The sequence below is a fragment of the Salvia hispanica genome, chromosome 1, assembly GCF_029641045.1.
Source record: "Salvia hispanica isolate PSC_SH4W2 chromosome 1, Shi_PSC_v1, whole genome shotgun sequence".
Lineage (NCBI taxonomy): Eukaryota > Viridiplantae > Streptophyta > Magnoliopsida > Lamiales > Lamiaceae > Salvia > Salvia hispanica.
In genome coordinates, this window is record NC_142692.1 from 781,991 (window position 1) to 801,562 (window position 19,572).

A 19,572-nucleotide genomic window follows, 5' to 3' on the forward strand; every position below is an offset into this window, starting at 1 on the left:
GTACTACTAATATTTAATTGCAGTGGAATAGTAGTGTGAGACAACAATCATGGCAAAATGGATGGTTCCCACTATTTTGATCCTTGTTGAAAGCACTCTACTTCATTTTCCGCATAAAAATATCACGAGTAATTATGGTCAATTTTGTAATGGATAATTCGATGATGAAGCTTCCTTGTGACTATATTGCTTCAATCCAATCCAGTCCAATCCAAAATTAGGACTTGGTTACGTATTAAAATGAACTAAGAAATGATTGCCTTGCATATTATTCATTGTGATCGTGCTATTGTAATAATCTAAATACTCATAGAAAACATTTGTTAATTTCTTCCATAACAAAGATAGAACAATATCAAAAGGGATTAAAATTACATGAACAAAACTCATGCCCTCTTATTATACGCAGATAATCGATCATAACTCACCCAACTACACATTTCTTAAGCTTTGCACGGCGCCAACGGAGAGCCGCAGAGGCATTTATTCCCGGCAAACGAAGCTGCCGGGAACTTGTTCGGCGGCAACGCCCCACACAATTGGTTACTACTAACATTCAACTTGGACAGACCCGAGACGGCCTTAGGCACTTTCCCGTAAATCATATTTCTCGACAAATCCAAGTACCTTAGCGTCTTCGAAAACCTTAAACTCCCCAAATCGAACTTCAACTTATTACCCGAAGCATAGAAACCCACCAAATAATCGGTCCGGTTCACCAGCTGAACCGGGCTTCCGGTTATCTCGTTCTCGGATAAATCGATGTAGTCGTAAAAGTAAGTCTGCACGGGCCGGAAATCATCTAGCTTTATCTTGAGCCCGCATTTCGCCAGCTTCAGAGAGTAGATAATCGGAGACGAGATCACCCACTTCGGAATCGAGCCCAAATTGAATAAATTGTGGGATAAATCTAACGATTCGATGCCTTTCACATTCATAGCTGGAAATGGATCGGTTAATCTGTTGTGGGACAGATCAAGATTGAAAATTTTGGTGAGATTTGCAAAAGATTTGGGGACAGGCCCGGTATAATTGTTCCAGGAAAGATCCAGCGTATCAAGGGCCTGAAACTTTCCGAGAAAGCCCGGGATAGCTCCGGATAGCGAGTTGTGGCCGAGCTCGAGAAATCTTAATTTTGGCGCTAAAATTGAAAGGCTGTTGGGAATTTTCCCGGTTAATTTGTTGTGGGAGAAGCTTAGGCTTATGAGGCTGGTGAGGCCCGGGAATATATCCGGGATTGGCCCGGATAGTTGGTTCCGGTCCAGGCTCAGCAGGGTGAGGTTGCTCAGCCTGCTGAGTGTGGCCGGAATTGCGCCGGAGAGGCGGTTTCCGCCGAGTTTGAGCTGAGACAGCTGGCCTAGGTTTCCCAGGGAGCTCGGAATCGGGCCGGAGAAACGGTTTCCTTCGACGCTGAATGCGATTAATTGGGTCAAATTGCCGATTCGGGCCGGGATCGGGCCGGATAATTTGTTGTTTTCGATGTAGATGATGAGGAAATTGGGGAGGGTGAATATGAAATCGGGAAACGGGCCGGTGAGGTTGTTGAGATCTTGGAGATAGATGCTGTCTAGGAATTTGAGTTTGGAGAGAGAGGGGGAGATTTTACCGGATAGGGAGGTGGTGAGGTTTCCGGGCCGGCCCACGAGGGATAGGGCCGTGACGCGGAGGCCCGTCAGGCAGGTGATGCCGAACCATTGGCAGCAGTCGGAGCCCTTTTTCCACGAGGCTAGCATGCCGGACGGGTCGGCCGTGATGCCCGACTTGAACCCGAGGAGCCCGGATTCGTCGTCCGGGTGGCAGGCGGCCGCGGACGCGGCCGGGGCGAGGCGGAGGAGGGAGAGTACAAGGAGGGAAGCGGTGAGTACTAGCGAGCGATGCATTGTGATGGGTTTGGATATGTGAAATGAAATTGGTGGTATGGAGTTGCTATAAATAGAGTGGGATTTATTGGATTGAATTGAATAGAGTATTGTGGATCAATGCCATTAATGCCAAAATCACATGGCTTTGTGAGTAGAGACACTATAAAAATGATACACGCATCTTTTTAGTAATGGCACACTTGGAAGTTGGAGTTGATAGTAAAGGCAAGTCAATTTCGGGCATATCTTGTCTGCATAAGGTTTTGAAATGATTAAAAGATTAGACAACGAGTTGTCATCTTTGAATAATTGAATTCAACTCCATGGGATTCTGTGGGCTGCATAGCATTAGTTTGTTCTGGAAAACAGTTTACGTGAGAGTGCCGTAAACTCGTAAACCCGTTGTGTCGAATCGAACACTGACCGGCTCGAGCTTATGTCTTAATCTTCGACCTCGGTTGCTATCAGAGGCGGAGATAGAAATTTGTAGGAAAGGGGCAAATTTACATATGAAAGAATTTTACACTTTTAAGGTGGTGCATTTAATAAAAGATTAAAAGAAATTAATTTAAAATAGGTATATAATGCATGAGATGGAAAACATGAGGTGGAGCAATTGCCCCTCTTTCAATATACGTAGATCCGCCTCTGGTTGCTACCAATCACTTGGTTTGAGCTCAATTTGTGTGGTATTCAGTCTATTCTTCGAGTTTGAACTTGAGTCCTGCTTGTTTAAAATTCATATAAATGATTTTCAAGTTCGGACCTATTAAAAATCCAAAAAGATTCATAATTTGCTCTTTCTCAATATATTACTTGAGATTTATTGAAGATTTGCATATGTAATTGAAGGTTCTACTTAAAGTCTGAATGCTCTATACTGGTTTAATTGAAGATTCATGTGTATAATCGATTAACAAATTCATGAATAAATGAATTTTAATACTCCTATGTAGAATCAAATTCTGCTTTTTCTACTGTAAAGATCTAGACAAAAGACAAATTGCATATCACTTCCCAAATTATCTGAGTTTTGCATCTAACTACCAAGACTTGTGATAATAACAAACAAGCCTTACATTTAACTGACAGCTCAGCCATAAATTTCCTCATCACTTATTCATTTGTTGATTACTGAGGGTTGAAAATGGGGGATTATCGGAGGTGAATTCGTAAAGGTACGATTTTTATCTTGTTTTTTGCTCCTTTTGCACGGTTTTATTCTCCTTTTGATTTTTTCATCAGTTGATTCTGCAAATTCTCAAATGGGTATTCTGATTTTGTAGCTGAAAAAGTCGTCGTGTTTTTGGTCTGATTTATTATTGCAGAAATTGAAAGTATCAAATTCAAATCTTGAATCTGGGTTTTTCATTATTGGAACTTTCAGTGGTGATGCTTAAGAATTTGTACCCCTTTATTGTAACTAGGATGGCTATCCTTCAAAATGATGCTTGGTTAATGAATTAGTGCTTTTCAGTTTAAGGATCTGCCTTTTGTAATGACTATAACATCACGTAACTTTCTTACTTACTGAGCTAAACTTGTGTATTTGTTCAATGTTATCATCTTCAAAAGCTTGGAACTTGTGTTTGGGCTCAATTCCAAAATGGGTAGTTATCACTTGAGAATTTCCAGATTTTCCAATGCTCGAGTATTTCATTTTTTAGTAATTGGTGTGTGGTGACTGAATAGATCGGGCTGAATTCGAGAATATGAAGAAGAACAATCAGCATAGTAGTATAAGATTATGAAAGGGGGGTTACTATAATTTGGTGGAGTATCTTCACCAAAGGGTAGATTTTCTGAAAATCCGAGGAGTGCAGTCTTTACGTACTGCCCTCCGTTTGTTATGCTGCTAAATGGAGTGAGTGAGGTTAGCAGCAACTTCATATATAAAGTTCATAAGTTCCAATTTCATTAATTGATGGCGTACTTGTTCAGTTGCTCTTATAGAAGTTCAGACAAGGTTGTGATGGCCTACTTAGAGAAACTAGATCAATTTAAGAATGCTCGGTCGTTAGGGCAACATGCTATTCTTGTAAGAATAAACAGATTTCTTCTTATTTGCTGCTGCTTCTGTGAGTCTCTGCTATATCATATTACAAACCTGTTTGGAGAAGGAGTAATAAAGTCGCTAGTGAAACTATTTTTCTGCACCGCTTCTCATTCGACCTCTCTATTTCTACCTACTAACCCCAATTTGGTCGGGTCTAAATATGTGTTTCAGTGAACCTTTACATTGCTAATGAAATTGATCTTTCTCGACAGAAATGTCTACCAACAGCTTTGAAAGTCTATCCAAAAAGATGGATAACGCAGTAGGAGGAAAGGATGATGCGTTTATTAAGGTTAAGGTGTTGTTCTTTGCCCGAGCAAGAGATCTAACTGGAATGGCAGACATGTCTTTGGAAGTTTCACCAGGTACCACCGCGCATGATTGTTTGAATAAGCTTATGTCCAAGTTTCCTGGACTTGAAGAGATCCGTAACTGTATGGTACTTGCTCTAAACGAGGAGTACGCCCTTGAGTCTGTCGTTGTTAAAGATAGAGATGAATTGGCTATCATACCTCCTATAAGTGGAGGCTAGTCGTTTTCGTTCTCTCTTCAAATAAACTTTGCTTTGGTGCTTCTTGTGAATACCAACATATTTCTCCTACATTTTGAAGTAATATTTTATATCTTGAGTCTTTATTTGCCATTCAACTTGTTTACTACTCAAAACATATCCTTTTTTAGCAGGTTGATATTGTTGTGAAGCTTAGCCCCCAAAGAAATCATGTCTTACGATGTAAGAGTGAAGTCAGGTTAAAAAAACAACTTTTCTTAGTTTTTCCTATGTATCAAACACACTCATGTCAAAAGCGAGGAACGAACAACACGACTTACAGATATTTGTAAAGCATTGTTGAGAAAACAGATTTAATAACCAAGCCATTTGAGTCTTAGATACATAGACAATGGAACAGAAGCTTTTTATGGCAAACAGGTAAAAGGAAAACTAATATTAGCACACGTTATAAACTAGAAATATACTGGCATCTAAGCATAAGCTCAACCAAGATGACTTCTTTCAAGTATAAAAATTTCCTAGGCTCCTCATCTTATGCTCATCACGGACCAGCTGCTGGTGGAGCCAACAGAAGGCAGTGCAGGGCGGATCACTGGGACCAGTTTCACGACTGAGAAAGCTTCATTCAGACGAGCGGCGCGGCTCATCACCTGAGATGCCTTCTGCAGAATAAAATTGAAAAAGTGATAGCATATAGATAGAGAGACACACATTGTTTTATACCAGGTAAAAACATGTAACGGGTCACCTTCGTATTTACCAGAAACTAAAGTTGGCATTCAATGTATGTGTGAGCTTGTTGAGATGTCAAAATTGATTTAAATGCTTATTTTGTACTTCATCTTAATACAACTCATGCATCCAAATTCCAAAGAAACAAATGGACGAGATTGAATCCATCATTGACCAACTAACACATCTATCCACTTATACACCTCAGATCTCTTTCGAGGTGGGACTCTATCCAAAAAAAGAAATACATCTTGTCCATAAGTGCAACTCCATACGTGGAACAAATTCACTCAATCAATATATTTTACTATATAGATGTAGCTGACACTGAAAGACGACAGATCAATACCTGGGTTATAAAGCAAAGACATACTACTAATTAAGTTCTAGTCAGAAGCTAATACACATCACGAGACTTAACCCGCACATCTCCCTTGAAAGCTCAGAACAGATTAAGAAAAAAGGGTTTAACAGTCCACCTAAAGTATCCACAGATTCCAAACTAAACCATGTTTCTCAACCTTCTCAGGCTTTACAGTCTTTTACATTAAAAAAAACCAACCAAACATTGATCCACTTAGACTAACGTTTATTTCCTCAGTCAAAAATAACTGAGCTGATTTCTCAAGTAGCTTCACTTAAGCAGAAAATAATCCTATAGTATACCTAAAGAGGTGGGCACACTCTCGTAAAATTCTTAGACAATTGTTATAAGTTATGTTAGCAAAAATATCAAAATGCGCTTCAAATTATCAGGATCAAATGTCCAGCTTTGGGATACCAATTCAAACACACGATGTCTCAAACTTTTATTCAATCTGTATAGTCTGCGTAATAATGCAACTAAACCATAGAATCAGACCAATGCACAATAGATGTACTCAACTAGCATTCTTGACACCTCTCCATCTTGAGCAACAAACATCTTAGCAACCAAGGAGCTTCTAAAGCTAAAATCCAGCATAATAGTAACATTTTTACAGATTTCACAAACTCCACCTATCAACTTGCAAATATACTCATATCACATAATTATCTTCACAATTCATATTGAACATTGAACTATTAAGCTTCAACATAAGCAAGAGACAGCATTAGCACCAACTTCAAAAACAGCTCAAAAAACAATCCAGAATCGAGTTAACACGATTTATAAACTGCAAGATGACTATAATATCATTCCATAAAAGAACACTGACCTTATCATCAACAGCAACATTGATCTTCAATCCCTTAGACTTCCTCTTCATCTTATACAACCTGCGGCCTAAAATCACAAACCCCAAAAAAGCAGCAGCGACTGGGACAGTCCAAACAGGATTCATTCTCATCATACAGTACTTCAGAAACTCCATTGGCATCTTCCACCACACTACGCCGCTCTTCTCAAGCTCACCACCGCCGTTTTTCATCCCGGCCGCAACGTCAACAACTTCACCTCCGCTTTCAATCCCCTCAATCTCATCGCTCGAAACCTGCGAATCAACGCGCATATCCACGTCTCCTTCCACACTCACCTCAGAAACATCGCTAATTTTAGCAGAATCGCCATCAACTCTGCTCATCTCGGAAACATCGCCAATTTCAGCAGAATCGCCATCAACTCCAACCGATTCCACGCCGGAATCCCCCAAATCCTCCCCTTTCACCTCAATTGCCTCATATTTTGCCTCGATTTCGCGAAACCCTAACTCGTTTCCCTCCTCCAATTCGCCTAATTTCTGATCTCCGGACCTCTCACTGCCAGAATCCGGCCAAAATTCGGATGGCTCCTTGTTAGGGCGGTGGAGCGAATACTCCCCCAACAACGGATCATTCCAGCTAGGGCTACCATCCCCAACCGAATCACCATCATCCACAGGCACCTCGCAACGATCGTGAGGGTCCGATGCGAAATAATTGGCCTGAATCAAGGCGCTGGAGTCAATTGCGTCGAACGAGTCAGCCGAGGAGGTCACCGGCGCCGCCTCTGTGTCCGAGTTGGTTTGGAGAAGCTCCCAGTCTTGGATTTCAATTGCGGCCTCAACAGTATCCATTGATGCTCAGTGGAATCAAAATTTGGGAGAGAGAGATTGAGAAAGAGAGGGAATGATTTTTTATCACTAAAGGAGAGGAAAGAGAGAGTAGGAGAAGCTTCTTTATTTGTTGTGAAAGATTGGAATAAATCCAAACTAGATATTCAGAGCTACAGCCATCAACTCTTAATTTTTTATTAACTGCAGATATCTTCAAACCAACCATTTCCCCTTTCTCTAAGTTAACCAAAAATAAACTAGCATTATTCTTAATTTATTATAATATTATATTTTTTTATTAGGAACGGTACCTTGTAAATCACGAAGTTTGGTTAAATTGTGAGGCCATCTGCATCTCTGTGCCTTATCCTTCTCTTAATCGTCTCACTCGTCTCACTGTACTTTTCACCTCATCTCTTAACTAAGAGACAACACATGCATCTCTTCATCTCTTAATCATCTCATCCCTTGACTATTCATTCAATTTCATTTTTTATTTTTAATTCCAACAAATTCAATTAATAAAAACACACTTCATTAAATAAAATAAAAATTACAATTTAAAGGCCTAAAAAATTTAAAATACATAATTAAAAAAATACATAATTAAAAAAAATTACAAATTACAAATTTTTTTTTTATTTTTCAAATTTAAAAAAAAAAAAATAAATTTATGACGTCATAATTCCGACGCCCACTCGCGGGCCGGCGAGTGGGCGTCATGCCATCCGCCAGCGCGCGCCACGTGGCCCGCACGCGTGGCTCGCCAACTCGAGGCCGGCAGGCCACCTCGCGCGAAACGCGACGAGATGGCTCATCTCGTCGAGACGAGACGCATCCCGCATCGTCGTCTCGATGCGGTCTCGTCTCTTCGAGACGAGATAGAGCCCGCATCGAGATGTGATGCGGATGCCCTGATATGTCCTATTAATTTTAAAATTGGTGAAGTTTCAATTTTGCTCAATTGTTTCATTCATGCACAAGTTGTCATCTTCGATGTGGTTCATTAAAGTAAGTATTTTTTTCTTATATTCATTTATTTTCTCATTTATCTTCTTATTTTATTGAAATATTGAATTTTTACATTATAAAATTATGTCAATTTGTGCATGAATGAGATCATTAATAATAATTAAACTTTGTAATTTAAAGTTTATGTAACAGACTAAAATTTGGCTAGCCTTCCTTATCATCCTTTTTTTATTAATAATAATTAAACTTTGTAATTTAAAGTTTATGTAACAGACTAAAATTTGGCTAGCCTTCCTTATCATCCTTTTTTTATTAATAATAATTAAACTTTGTAATTTAAAGTTTATGTAACAGACTAAAATTTGGCTAGCCTTCCTTATCATCCTTTTTTTATTATTGTGTTTCTTCAAGTTGACAATCGTATACTTTAATAAACTGGTATCCAGAAAAATATATCCAAGCAGCCTTCATAGATATGAATAAATGGTGATTTTAACGTTTTTTATTTGACATTAATACAAAATGAGCTACCTCTCGAGCTTGGGACAAGTTTTAATACTAAAATGGTTATTAATTCAAGAGGATTGTACAGTAGCATTAATACTTTTTATAGTACTATATCTATTTATTTATAATAAAATGTGTTTAATTTTTTACTAATTATACTTTTTTAAAAACTTTTTTCTTATTTTATTGCATTAAAATTCGTAGCAACTATAGTATTTAGTACTATTTAACATGATCAGTCAGTTCTATAGAACTATGATAAATCAGTAATTAAATTTGGTTAACCTAGAGAGAGGCTGATGGCTGCTAGGCCATTATTCCACCTGTCAAAATCAAATTAAGTCATGATTTATTTATTTTAATTGACCACATCAATTATTTCTCTTTATTTCATTTGTCTGCTAAAAGCCAAATAGGTGGCAAATTTGTCATGTCGACTGTTTGATTTGCTTGGCTCAGGTACAGTGTTATAAAATTATTATAAATAATTAATAATCTGAACGACTTTTACCAAAATTAATTCACTTTCCATTTCTATTCAAGTTTTTTTTTTTGTATTTTGTTTCACATCCCAAATTGACCAGATAAAGTAGTCAACAACAATCAGAAATTTTGAGCCAAAAATACATAGCTATTTTGATTGATTTTTCACATGTCAAACAAAATATTTGGAATTAGAATATCATTTCAATTTTCAGACCAATTATTTAATTTTATCAAACAATTTTTTTAAATAAATTAAAAATAATTCATTAAAATTCAGTTTCATGGAATTCCAATGTCAACACAATTTTAATTCTATTAATGGACCTAATCAATTTTGAGTTTAAGCCTAGGATGAATTATAATTCGCTAAATGCATTAATTAAACTGTTTGTCAGTAATCCATAGTTAGCATGACAATGGGCCAGGTGGGCCAATTTTAATTCACATGAAATCAATATACCAAACTGTGTATCCAAATTTTTAGTTGTTCATGAAGGAAAAACAATCCGAAAAGATACGTCTATATATCCAAAATGACATGATTTTATTCCGTGCTTAATCCAGCTCAGGCCAAATCAAAAGGGAATGATGATTTGTTGGGCTTTTATTGAGGTGTTAGACTATTAATTAAGCACTATGTTATGCTATTTATTGGATTTTTGGGCTTTCCCATATATTTGTATAGGAATAAGATGAATTGATAACTACTGCTATTTAGTACCTTTTTTCAGTCACATTCAAAATATTCATTTTTTTTTTGTCTTACTCAATATATTCATTTTCTATATTTGAAAATAAATTTTTCTCTCGTTATTAATATATTCAATTACATTTTTCTTTCTACTTACCACCTAACAACTATTACTAAAATCTCGTATCATTCAACAATGTTGACATCTTAAATAGAACGGAGGAAGTAACTGCTATCGGAGTACCAATTTCTTCTACACGTTATATATTTAAAAGATCTAGTGGTATCCATAGCTAGTGATGCCACTTGGAAATTCAATTTGTATTAATTAATTTGAACATGGAATTTTCATCATTCCTTGTAGTACATGGTAGCTTTTGTCATTCTCACGGTATCAACCCATAACAAGAATAATGTCAACTAAATATCTTGGTAGCTTTTGTCATTCTCACGGTATCAACCCATAACAAGAATAATGTCAACTAAATATCTTGAATATGTCAACTAAACTAAATATCTTGAATGTGTCCACTAAATTTGATTGACATTACAATGTGGTGACCCAAAACTGAAAGTTGAAAATATTGAAAATCCAAATAAAATTATCAAAATTTATCATCAAAACATATTCAATTAGGATCTTGCTAGAATCATTATAAAATTACCTTTAATTTGATATGTGATTTTGTGAAAAATAGTTTAAATCAAATATTTATGAATTTGAAGCTTTGAGATATTTTTTTAATAGTTAGTTATAGTTAATAAAATCCAATTTTCACTAATACACATGATTGGCATTGTTAAATAAGTACTCGTCATCGTGTATACACTGGTTGGACAACTGAAAATTGATCGTGGCCTTTTAGTTTAAAATCGGATATACTAGATTTGGTATGTACGTATTTATGCACTAGTTTTATAAATTTAATTATATATTTATGTTGTTTTTGGGAAGAAACGAGGTGTTGGATTATGATGTAGACTAACATATTTTCATCTGTTTACATAATTTAAAATATGAGAAATGATATGTTACATGCTTTATGAACATTTCTCAATAAAATATTACTACTATATTTTAAAGAACATATTATTATGTACTATATCAATTAATTTATTATAATATTTTATATATATTTAGAAAAATACATGGATTCCATTTATTATAATAATTTTGACTATTATTTTGGGTATGAGTGATATCTTTATTGTAATCGCAAGACAAAATTTCAAGAAAGTTGACAACGAGACTATTTTTCACCAACTGACGATCCGCAGGTTGACAAATAGCATCCCAAAAAATTGTAAAAAACTTATATAGTAGGTATATAAAATTGAATACTGTATTTTTAGGAGTACTCCATTATATTAAACTAGTATCACCCCTGTGCGTTGCATGACTCATTGAAATTTCTTCACACAAAATTGGAAATGCCAATTTACTTTAAACAAATGAAATGATAAAAGATAAAATTATAGAGAATATATAAATCACATCTAAAATTTTATAGAGTTTATAGATCACATTAATTAAAAATAAAAAAACAAAAGAGCTTCCCATATTGTCTTGTTGGTTATTTTAAATAATGTTAAAAATAAAATATTATATTTATAATTTTATATTTGAATTGGTCATCAATCTCATTAATCACTGATCAATAAACATTCAATAATTCTATTAATTGAGAATCGATTAACAATAGATCGATTAACAATAGATCGTTAATCATCTATTACTAAAATATAATGGATTAGGATGCAACCAACAAATGAAATTTTCAATAAAAAATATGAATTCCCAAAATCGCCTATGCTCATGCAGCTCTACCCACCTGCTTTTCTCCGTTCATCATCTCCAACACTTTCATTGTCATGTGTCGACCCTGTCTTTTCAAATAATAAAAACACAAACAACAAATATTAGTAACAAAATATAGTCACACAAAAAGAGTGTGCAAAGTAAACAAATTGTTTTTTTCCAAAAAATTAAGTGAAGCAATAGAAGGTAGTAAGTGACGTACAAGCAAACAAAGATAGGAGTATATTTATAGCCATGGATTTAAATTGTATCCATATATTATTTATTTGTAACGGCTTTAATGTTAAATAGTGCAACGAATAATAATTGTTAAGGAAAATAAAAATAATTAGTAATTAAATAAAATTAATATCATTAAATCTTAAAAGTTTTATAACATTGATTCATGATTCACGATTTAAGCATGAATGATGATCTATATCAAAATTTATTACTACGTGTTTATTAACAATGGTAATTTGATTGGTCCAAAATGGAAGATAATCTAATTATTTTGCTACACTAATATGCGGTTACTATATTTTGTGGCCATGAAATCTATTCATACAATAAAAGAATTAGATGCAAAATTAAGATGATTTAATAATTTCTTTACATAAAAAATTATAGTAATTTATAGGAGAACCATTTCTCCACATAATTTTTTGGCAACAAAATCGATTGATAATAATAATAGGTAAAAAAAGAATTGTTATAGCTAAGACATAAGATATTAAAACAAAACTAACAAAAAATAAAATTTAAATATGAACTAACATAACGTAAAACACAGTCCAATCCTCAAATAGCTCGTCGTCTTTCACTCTCTCTCACATAAGTAATCTCCACCGCCTCCTTGACTCTGTCTTCGTTGACTGAGTTATGCTAGATTGTAGGTCTTCGAAAAAGGTGAATTTCTTGGTTTCAATTTTCTTCTTCTAATAATATCACAATATGAGTAATGTAATAATCAAACAAAAAGAGTAAATAAATAGATGAATTTTGGTAAAAGAGCAAGAACCCTAAAGAATTTTTATTGCAAGCAATGAGGAAGTGAGTGAGTGAGTAAAAAGAATGCAAATAACACGCACTATTTATAGACAAAAAAATAAAGAAATGTCTAGACATTAACCAATTACCAGCCATAAATTTATTAGTGGTTAATATTGCAATTTATTAGTGATTAAAATTTTGAATTCAAAATTGAATTCCAATGGTTACTCATAATGCAACGGTTTCTGCAATAGTTTTATGAACACCTAAATATTGTAATCATATACTAATAATGTAATTGATTAGGTGTGCAGCGATTTCTCATAATGCAACGGTTAATTCATGGGATTTCTCATAATGTAGCGGTTACTGAATTTATGGGGTTTATAATGTCAATGCAAATATCCAACTTTACACCCTACATTTATTAATATTTAAATTTGTACCCAAAATTCATAAAAATTCAGAATAAGGCTAAAACTCGCCTTTTATATATGCACAGCTTACGGACGACAATCATCCTATTTATTTGTAAATATAAAAATAAATAGAATTAAAATAAGGATTTTTTTTATTACTCTCCCAATGATTTGAGTCTGAGCTGATATTTTCATTTTTGCCGCATCTCATATAATCAGCCGCTACACACTCATTGGGCTCTGCCTCTGCAAATCAATCGTCAACAATGGCGTTCGCCTCTTCCCTCTCTCCATCCTATTCCGTACCATCTCTTTCTCCTAAGCCCAAGAATTCCATCACAACGCTCAACAAGATCTACCCTTTCTCTTTCCTCCCCCGCGCCCCCATTTTCAGGTATCAACCCGCTAAACTCGATTCCCAATCAATGGGCCCCACCTATTTTTTAATTTCGTGTACGATTCTGCAGTGATATGTTGTATGCCAACTCATGCAACTGCTATAAGCTCCAATTATTGAATTCCTAGCTTTTATGAATTTTCGATTTTTCAATTAATGGCCGAATTCTATGTGGGCTTGCAGTGTTTGGTGCCACAGCTGTATTTAGAGTAATCACTATTTAGAAAATGGATGAAAAATGATGTCTTTACAGTGTTGATAAAATTTACGCTTTTCAGTTTTAGGTTGTGCGTTTTGTATTGCTGATGTTGAATTTTATTTCTTGAGTTGCCAAGTTGGAATTTTGTGGTGGTTTTTTTGTGCCATTTAGTTCTAATTTATCTTAACCCAACTCGTGAGGATAAATTTGGGTCTTTTTGTCACAGAGTGAGTTGCAGTTCTCAGTTACAAGGAAGGGACTCGTCGAATTTTAATCTGTTTGCTTCGGTCAATAGTGCAGGTTTCTCTAAATTTTTGCAATCAGAAATGCTTTACTAGAACTCATGAGCATGTATCTTGTAGTACTGATTAGATGTCCGAATTCCTAGATGTTTTACTGGACGATGCTGTCGAGCAAGTTAGAGTTCCAAAAGGTGACACTTGGTCCATTCATAAATTTGGGGGCACCTGTGTTGGAACTTCTGAAAGAATACAAAATGTTGCAAACATTGTTGTGAAGGATGAGTCGCAGAGAAAACTGGTTGTCGTGTCTGCAATGTCAAAGGTGACGGATATGATGTACGATCTCATACAAAAGGCTCAGGCTCGGAATGATTCCTATGTAACAGCCATGGATGCTGTTCTGGAGAAGCACCAGTTGACAGCAACTGATCTGCTCAAGGGAGATGATCTGAATAAATTCTTGGCACGGTTGCATGAGGATGTAAATAACCTGAAGGCAATGCTGCGTGCAATATACATTGGTATGTGTGTTTGTCGATAACACCTAACACTTTCAGCTGAAATGATCAAACTCAACTTGATATTTCCGGTTTCCTTCCCCTAACAAAATTAATATGTGATTTGATCTTTTAAACCAAATTACTCTGTCTCACCTATACTAGAAAAGCACTACTCAAAAGTCGTAGTTATCAATGTTATCGAATTACACTCTTGCTAATGGAAGAAAGAATTAAGTAGTAATTTTATTTTGTGGCATATGCATTGCTATACATGTTATAAATGTACGTTTCAATCATACATTCTTCTTTATTTGCTTTCACTTACTGAGATGACCTTTCTTGATGTTTGAGTTGCATTTGATCCCATTGCTTCATTCTTGCACGAGTATTGACCAGAATTCTTGATGTACTGCAGCTGGTCATGCAACTGAATCTTTTTCCGACTTTGTGGCTGGATATGGCGAGTTATGGTCTGCAGAGTTACTGTCTTCGGTTATCAGAAAGGTGCTCTTTATCTTCTAAGCATTTAATTTTATGAGTTTTTTCACTTTCTAGTAGATTTTTCTTAATGGGAATTGCTTGGTTCTTGTAGAGTGGGTTAAAATGTGCTTGCATGGACACTAGAGATGTCCTCATAGTAAACCCTACAAGTTCTGATCAAGTTGACCCAGATTACGTGGAGTCAGGTCAAAGACTAGATAAGTGGTACTCCAAAAATTCATCTGACATAATTGTTGCGACTGGTTTTATTGCCAGTACACCTGAGAATATTCCCACAACTTTGAAGCGAGACGGAAGCGACTTTTCTGCTGCCATCATGGGTGCCCTGTTCAAAGCACGTCAAGTCACAATCTGGACAGACGTGGATGGTGTCTACAGTGCAGATCCCAGAAAAGGTATGTACTAATTATCTGCCTACTTAATTTGTCGAGGACATAAATTCTTTCATAATAGTGCACTGAATTTCAAGGCATTTCAGTAATATCCTCTTTTCTCATCGTCCATGGCAGTTAGTGAGGCTGTGGTTTTGAACAAGTTGTCTTATCAGGAGGCATGGGAAATGGTAAGACTTTTCCAGTAATGAGTACTAGGTTTCGGCGATGTATCAACAATATATTAACCAATTTCGTATATGCAGTCATACTTTGGAGCAAATGTTTTACACCCTCGAACAATCATTCCTGTCATGAAATACGACATTCCAATTGTGATAAGAAATATTTTCAACCTCTCTGCACTGGGGACAACAATCTGCCGACCTGCTGACAATGAATGTGAAGATGGGTTGGGATCTGCAGTTAAAGGGTTTGCAACAATCGACAATTTGGCCCTTGTAAATGTTGAAGGGTGAGTTTTCCATTCACAGAATTATGATAATTGTGGACTATTTAGTCAATGCTCGGCTCGTTCTTCCATTGTTGTTACATAGCACTTAGTCACAATTCTATTTTGCAGAACTGGAATGGCTGGGGTTCCAGGTACTGCTAGTGCTATTTTTAGCGCTGTGAAAGACGTCGGAGCAAATGTGATTATGATATCCCAGGTAGATTTACTCACTTCTTTCTCCGATGCATATGTTAGCTTTTCATTGAGGATCTCATGAATCCTTCAACACAGGCCAGTAGTGAGCATTCTGTGTGTTTTGCTGTGCCTGAAAAAGAAGTCAGGGCTGTTGCTGCAGCGTTAGAGTCTAGATTTCGTGAGGCTTTGAGTGCTGGTCGTCTTTCTCAGGTACTTACATTTTCTGCAAGTATAGGAACTGCTATGAAAGTTTCATCATGCCTGCTTAAAGAAAATGTAAGTGTTTTGTGGTGTGATTACATAATCCTTAGTGACGGTTGCAGATAATCTCGTGGTCATTGAATTCATTCTTTGATGTTGGAAGGTTTACCTCATTGTTTGAAGTACTTAATTTGTTTGAAAACATATCACGGGTCCTGTCATTTGAAAAAAGGATACTAAACTACATCCGAGCGTTCGTACAAGTTCCACCTTCTAATTTATTGCTGAAATAGTACATTTGCTTTCTGATGGAATCTACTTCAACATATAAGCATATGAATTGGTATGATTCATTCTTTCATTTATGCTTCAATAGGTGAATTTGAATACTCCATGACGTTATCAGTCATACATTTGGTGTGCCTGGAGAATTGCCAATATTAGTTTACCTTTAAAGTCTAATGTATTCAGAAATTCAGCACTTTTTATACTACATGGTCTGAAATATATGTAAGTTTAATTTCTCGATTACGTTGGACTTTCTACAGATTGCAGTCATTCCCAATTGTAGCATTTTGGCTGCAGTCGGCCAGAAAATGGCAAGTACCCCTGGAGTTAGTGCCACACTTTTCAACGCACTTGCCAAGGTTTGGAGACTTTCATATTTTAGAAGTTTTATGTTATCTTCCTTTTACACATTTAATTATAACTACTGCTCTATGAAGGAATAGTTGTATACTTATATAGTGTTTCAGTAGTGCAACACTTACTTTTTTCACTAGAATTTTTTTTATAAAGATGTACTCTAAGATCTTAACCATGTCTTTCTACAGGCTAATATCAATATACGTGCTATAGCCCAAGGCTGCTCGGAGTATAATGTCACTGTAGTTGTGAAACGAGAAGATTGTATTAAGGCATTGCGAGCTGTGCACTCGAGATTTTATCTATCTAGAACTGCAATAGCAATGGGTATCATTGGACCAGGATTGATTGGTGGCACATTCCTCGATCAGCTCAAGGAACAGGTACACTTGACAAATATCTGTAACTTTTCTTTTCTTTCAATCAGCTTGTCTACTGCCCCGTAGGACCTTTTACCCATCAAAACTTGAAAATTACCTATTTATTCCATAAATTGGAAACCCTATTGCGTTCTTAGAAGCAGAATGGATTAGACTTGAACTGTGAGTTACCTTGTTATTTGCTGATTGATTTCTTTTAGCTTCTGTGTGACTTATTGACGTATTTCTGATCTTTGTTTCTCAAATCGATGAAGATTATGGCTCCTCCATACACTTATGTATTTCATCTAACCATGTAGGCAGCAGTCCTCAAGGAAAAGTCGAACATAGATCTTCGTGTGTTGGGTGTAACAGGATCAAAGACTATGCTGTTGAGTGATATGTAAGTTTCGTGAATTTAAGCACGATAACCAGTATGCACGATTTTGGTTTTGACAACTAGTGTACCTGTATTTGAGTATTGTAGGGGAGTTGAGTTGTCGACATGGAGAGATCAACTGGAGGAAAATGGGGAAAAGGCTGACATGCAGAAGTTTGTTCAACATGTGCACAGCAATCATTTCATCCCAAACACTGTCATAGTAGATTGCACAGCAGACTCATCTATTGCGAGCCATTACCATGAGTGGTTGCGTCGAGGGATCCATGTGGTCACCCCAAATAAGAAAGCCAATTCAGGGCCACTTGAGCAGGTAATGGACTAATGATGGATACTACATCTGCAATGGTTGAAACTTATGTATAATACAACAGGCAAATGATATTTTCTATATAACTGTACTGACAATTTCTCTTTTTTCAATCACTCTGATTTGTAGTATTTGAAGCTGAGAACTCTTCAACGACAGTCGTACACTCATTACTTTTACGAAGCAACTGTTGGAGCTGGTTTACCAATCATTAGCACTTTGCAAGGACTCCTTGAAACTGGGGATAAAATATTACAAATTGAAGGCATTTTTAGGTTAGTGTTCGACATGATTGTTCTGTAGCTTAATTTCGAGGCAGTTTAGCACCAGTAATCTCTCAGTTAGTTGGCAAGAAAATCTTTAGGCTATTTGTAATTTTCTATGGACTGACTTTACTTTACAATGTGCTCAGTGGGACTTTAAGTTACATATTTAACAACTTCGAGGGCGCACGAGCATTTAGTGAAGTGGTGAAGGAGGCAAAAGAGGCAGGTTATACCGAACCTGATCCAAGAGACGATTTATCTGGGACAGATGTTGCTAGAAAGGTACTGTCTTTAAACTCTAAAAATTTGTAGAAAATCCTCGGACAACAAATTCTCCTCGGAGGGCTACGGTATTACCTTTGCTACTAGTTTCATTTTCTTTTCTGCAACTCCAGTGATATTTTGAATGGCGCAGGTGATAATCCTTGCCCGAGAATCTGGGTTGAAGCTGGAACTATCAGACATTCCCATTCAGAGTCTAGTGCCGGAACAACTGAAGGCATGAATAAACTCAGTTAACAAGGCTCCTCAACCACTAGTCTCTATCTCTGATTCGATTTTCTAATGCCTTGTGCCAGGATGTTGCCTCGGCTGAGGAGTTCATGGAGCAGCTCCATAAGTACGATCCAGACATCGCGAAGCAAAGGCAGGAGGCTGAAGCTACTGGAGAAGTAAGCACTTTTAAACTTTATATTCAGAAAGCATGCAAAACTCTTGAATCATAAACCAGTGAACAACTCTGCAATGATTTGGTGAATATATGTACAAAGTTCAAAACTATATGTCTCACTCTGTCTGTCACACTTCTCTGTTTGTGCACTCATGTTGATCTTGAAATATTTGAAGGTTTTGAGATACGTTGGAGTAGTGGATGTCGTCAACCAGAAAGGAACAGTTGAGCTGCGGAGATATAAGAAGGAGCATCCGTTCGCCCAACTTTCTGGATCTGACAACATAATAGCATTCTCAACTCAGAGGTACGAGAAGCAGCCACTGATTGTTCGTGGCCCTGGTGCTGGAGCTGAGGTGACGGCTGGTGGAGTATTCAGCGACATATTGCGCCTTGCATCATATCTTGGCGCGCCATCATAAGGTCAACGACTGATGATCTGTGCCTGCCTTTTTTGTCTCTTCCATGTACAAGTCCAAGACCGAGCCTGGTAGCCAGACCCGTCTCCGTGTCCTGTTTCCCGTGAGATTTCCTGGCCTAGACGAAAGGCATAATAACTACGTATTCGACTAAGATAGTAGTATGAGGTATCCTAGAGGAATGGGGTTGTATGTTCGGCTTTTTCTGTTGGAAAAATAGATACAAGTGCTGTATTTCTTCACAGCAATATGAATTCACACAACTCAAATTTTAAACTACTTCACCCAAAATTATGTATTACAAATTAAATTGCACTTTATCATTCGACAAAGGGAATTTAGGCTACAATTTACTCCTGGTTGAGTTTCACACATCACAATCCTTGACTCTGATTGTT

At 36.4% G+C, this 19,572-nt stretch overlaps 4 protein-coding genes across 5 annotated transcripts; 2 read left to right on the forward strand and 2 right to left on the reverse strand.

Annotated features, from left to right (window-relative positions):
* Window positions 1–304: 304 nt before the first annotated feature.
* Window positions 305–1,968, reverse strand: LOC125223081 (uncharacterized). Its single transcript, XM_048126048.2, has one exon. It carries the CDS (start codon window positions 1,878–1,880, stop codon window positions 444–446), a length of 1,437 nt encoding a protein of 478 aa, XP_047982005.2. The 5' UTR covers window positions 1,881–1,968; the 3' UTR covers window positions 305–443.
* A 913-nt stretch (window positions 1,969–2,881) lies between these two features.
* CNX7 (co-factor for nitrate, reductase and xanthine dehydrogenase 7) lies at window positions 2,882–4,554 on the forward strand. The gene is made up of 2 exons (XM_048124022.2): window positions 2,882–3,040; window positions 4,131–4,554. The coding sequence occupies exon 2, from the start codon at window positions 4,133–4,135 to the stop codon at window positions 4,448–4,450; it is 318 nt and encodes a 105-aa protein (XP_047979979.1). The 5' UTR covers window positions 2,882–3,040; window positions 4,131–4,132; the 3' UTR covers window positions 4,451–4,554.
* A 211-nt stretch (window positions 4,555–4,765) lies between these two features.
* Window positions 4,766–7,313, reverse strand: LOC125221773 (uncharacterized). The gene is made up of 2 exons (XM_089062662.1): window positions 6,364–7,313; window positions 4,766–5,094 (listed from the first exon to the last, which is right to left on the reverse strand). Exons 1-2 carry the CDS (start codon window positions 7,198–7,200, stop codon window positions 4,960–4,962), a joined length of 972 nt encoding a protein of 323 aa, XP_088918788.1. The 5' UTR covers window positions 7,201–7,313; the 3' UTR covers window positions 4,766–4,959.
* Window positions 7,314–13,233: 5,920 nt separating this feature from the next.
* Window positions 13,234–19,453, forward strand: LOC125207168 (bifunctional aspartokinase/homoserine dehydrogenase 1, chloroplastic-like). 2 transcript variants are annotated; one of them, XM_089061510.1, is made up of 18 exons: window positions 13,234–13,439; window positions 13,868–13,941; window positions 14,030–14,404; window positions 14,799–14,887; window positions 14,976–15,279; window positions 15,394–15,446; window positions 15,522–15,730; window positions 15,839–15,926; window positions 16,001–16,114; window positions 16,654–16,752; window positions 16,939–17,133; window positions 17,430–17,512; window positions 17,597–17,822; window positions 17,949–18,094; window positions 18,232–18,367; window positions 18,501–18,584; window positions 18,664–18,756; window positions 18,932–19,453. In XM_089061510.1, exons 1-18 carry the CDS (start codon window positions 13,312–13,314, stop codon window positions 19,175–19,177), a joined length of 2,742 nt encoding a protein of 913 aa, XP_088917636.1. In that variant the 5' UTR covers window positions 13,234–13,311; the 3' UTR covers window positions 19,178–19,453. The 2 variants fall into 2 exon arrangements, with proteins under 2 accessions (XP_088917636.1, XP_088917638.1); XM_089061512.1 differs by lacking the exon at window positions 16,654–16,752.
* Window positions 19,454–19,572: the final 119 nt, after the last annotated feature.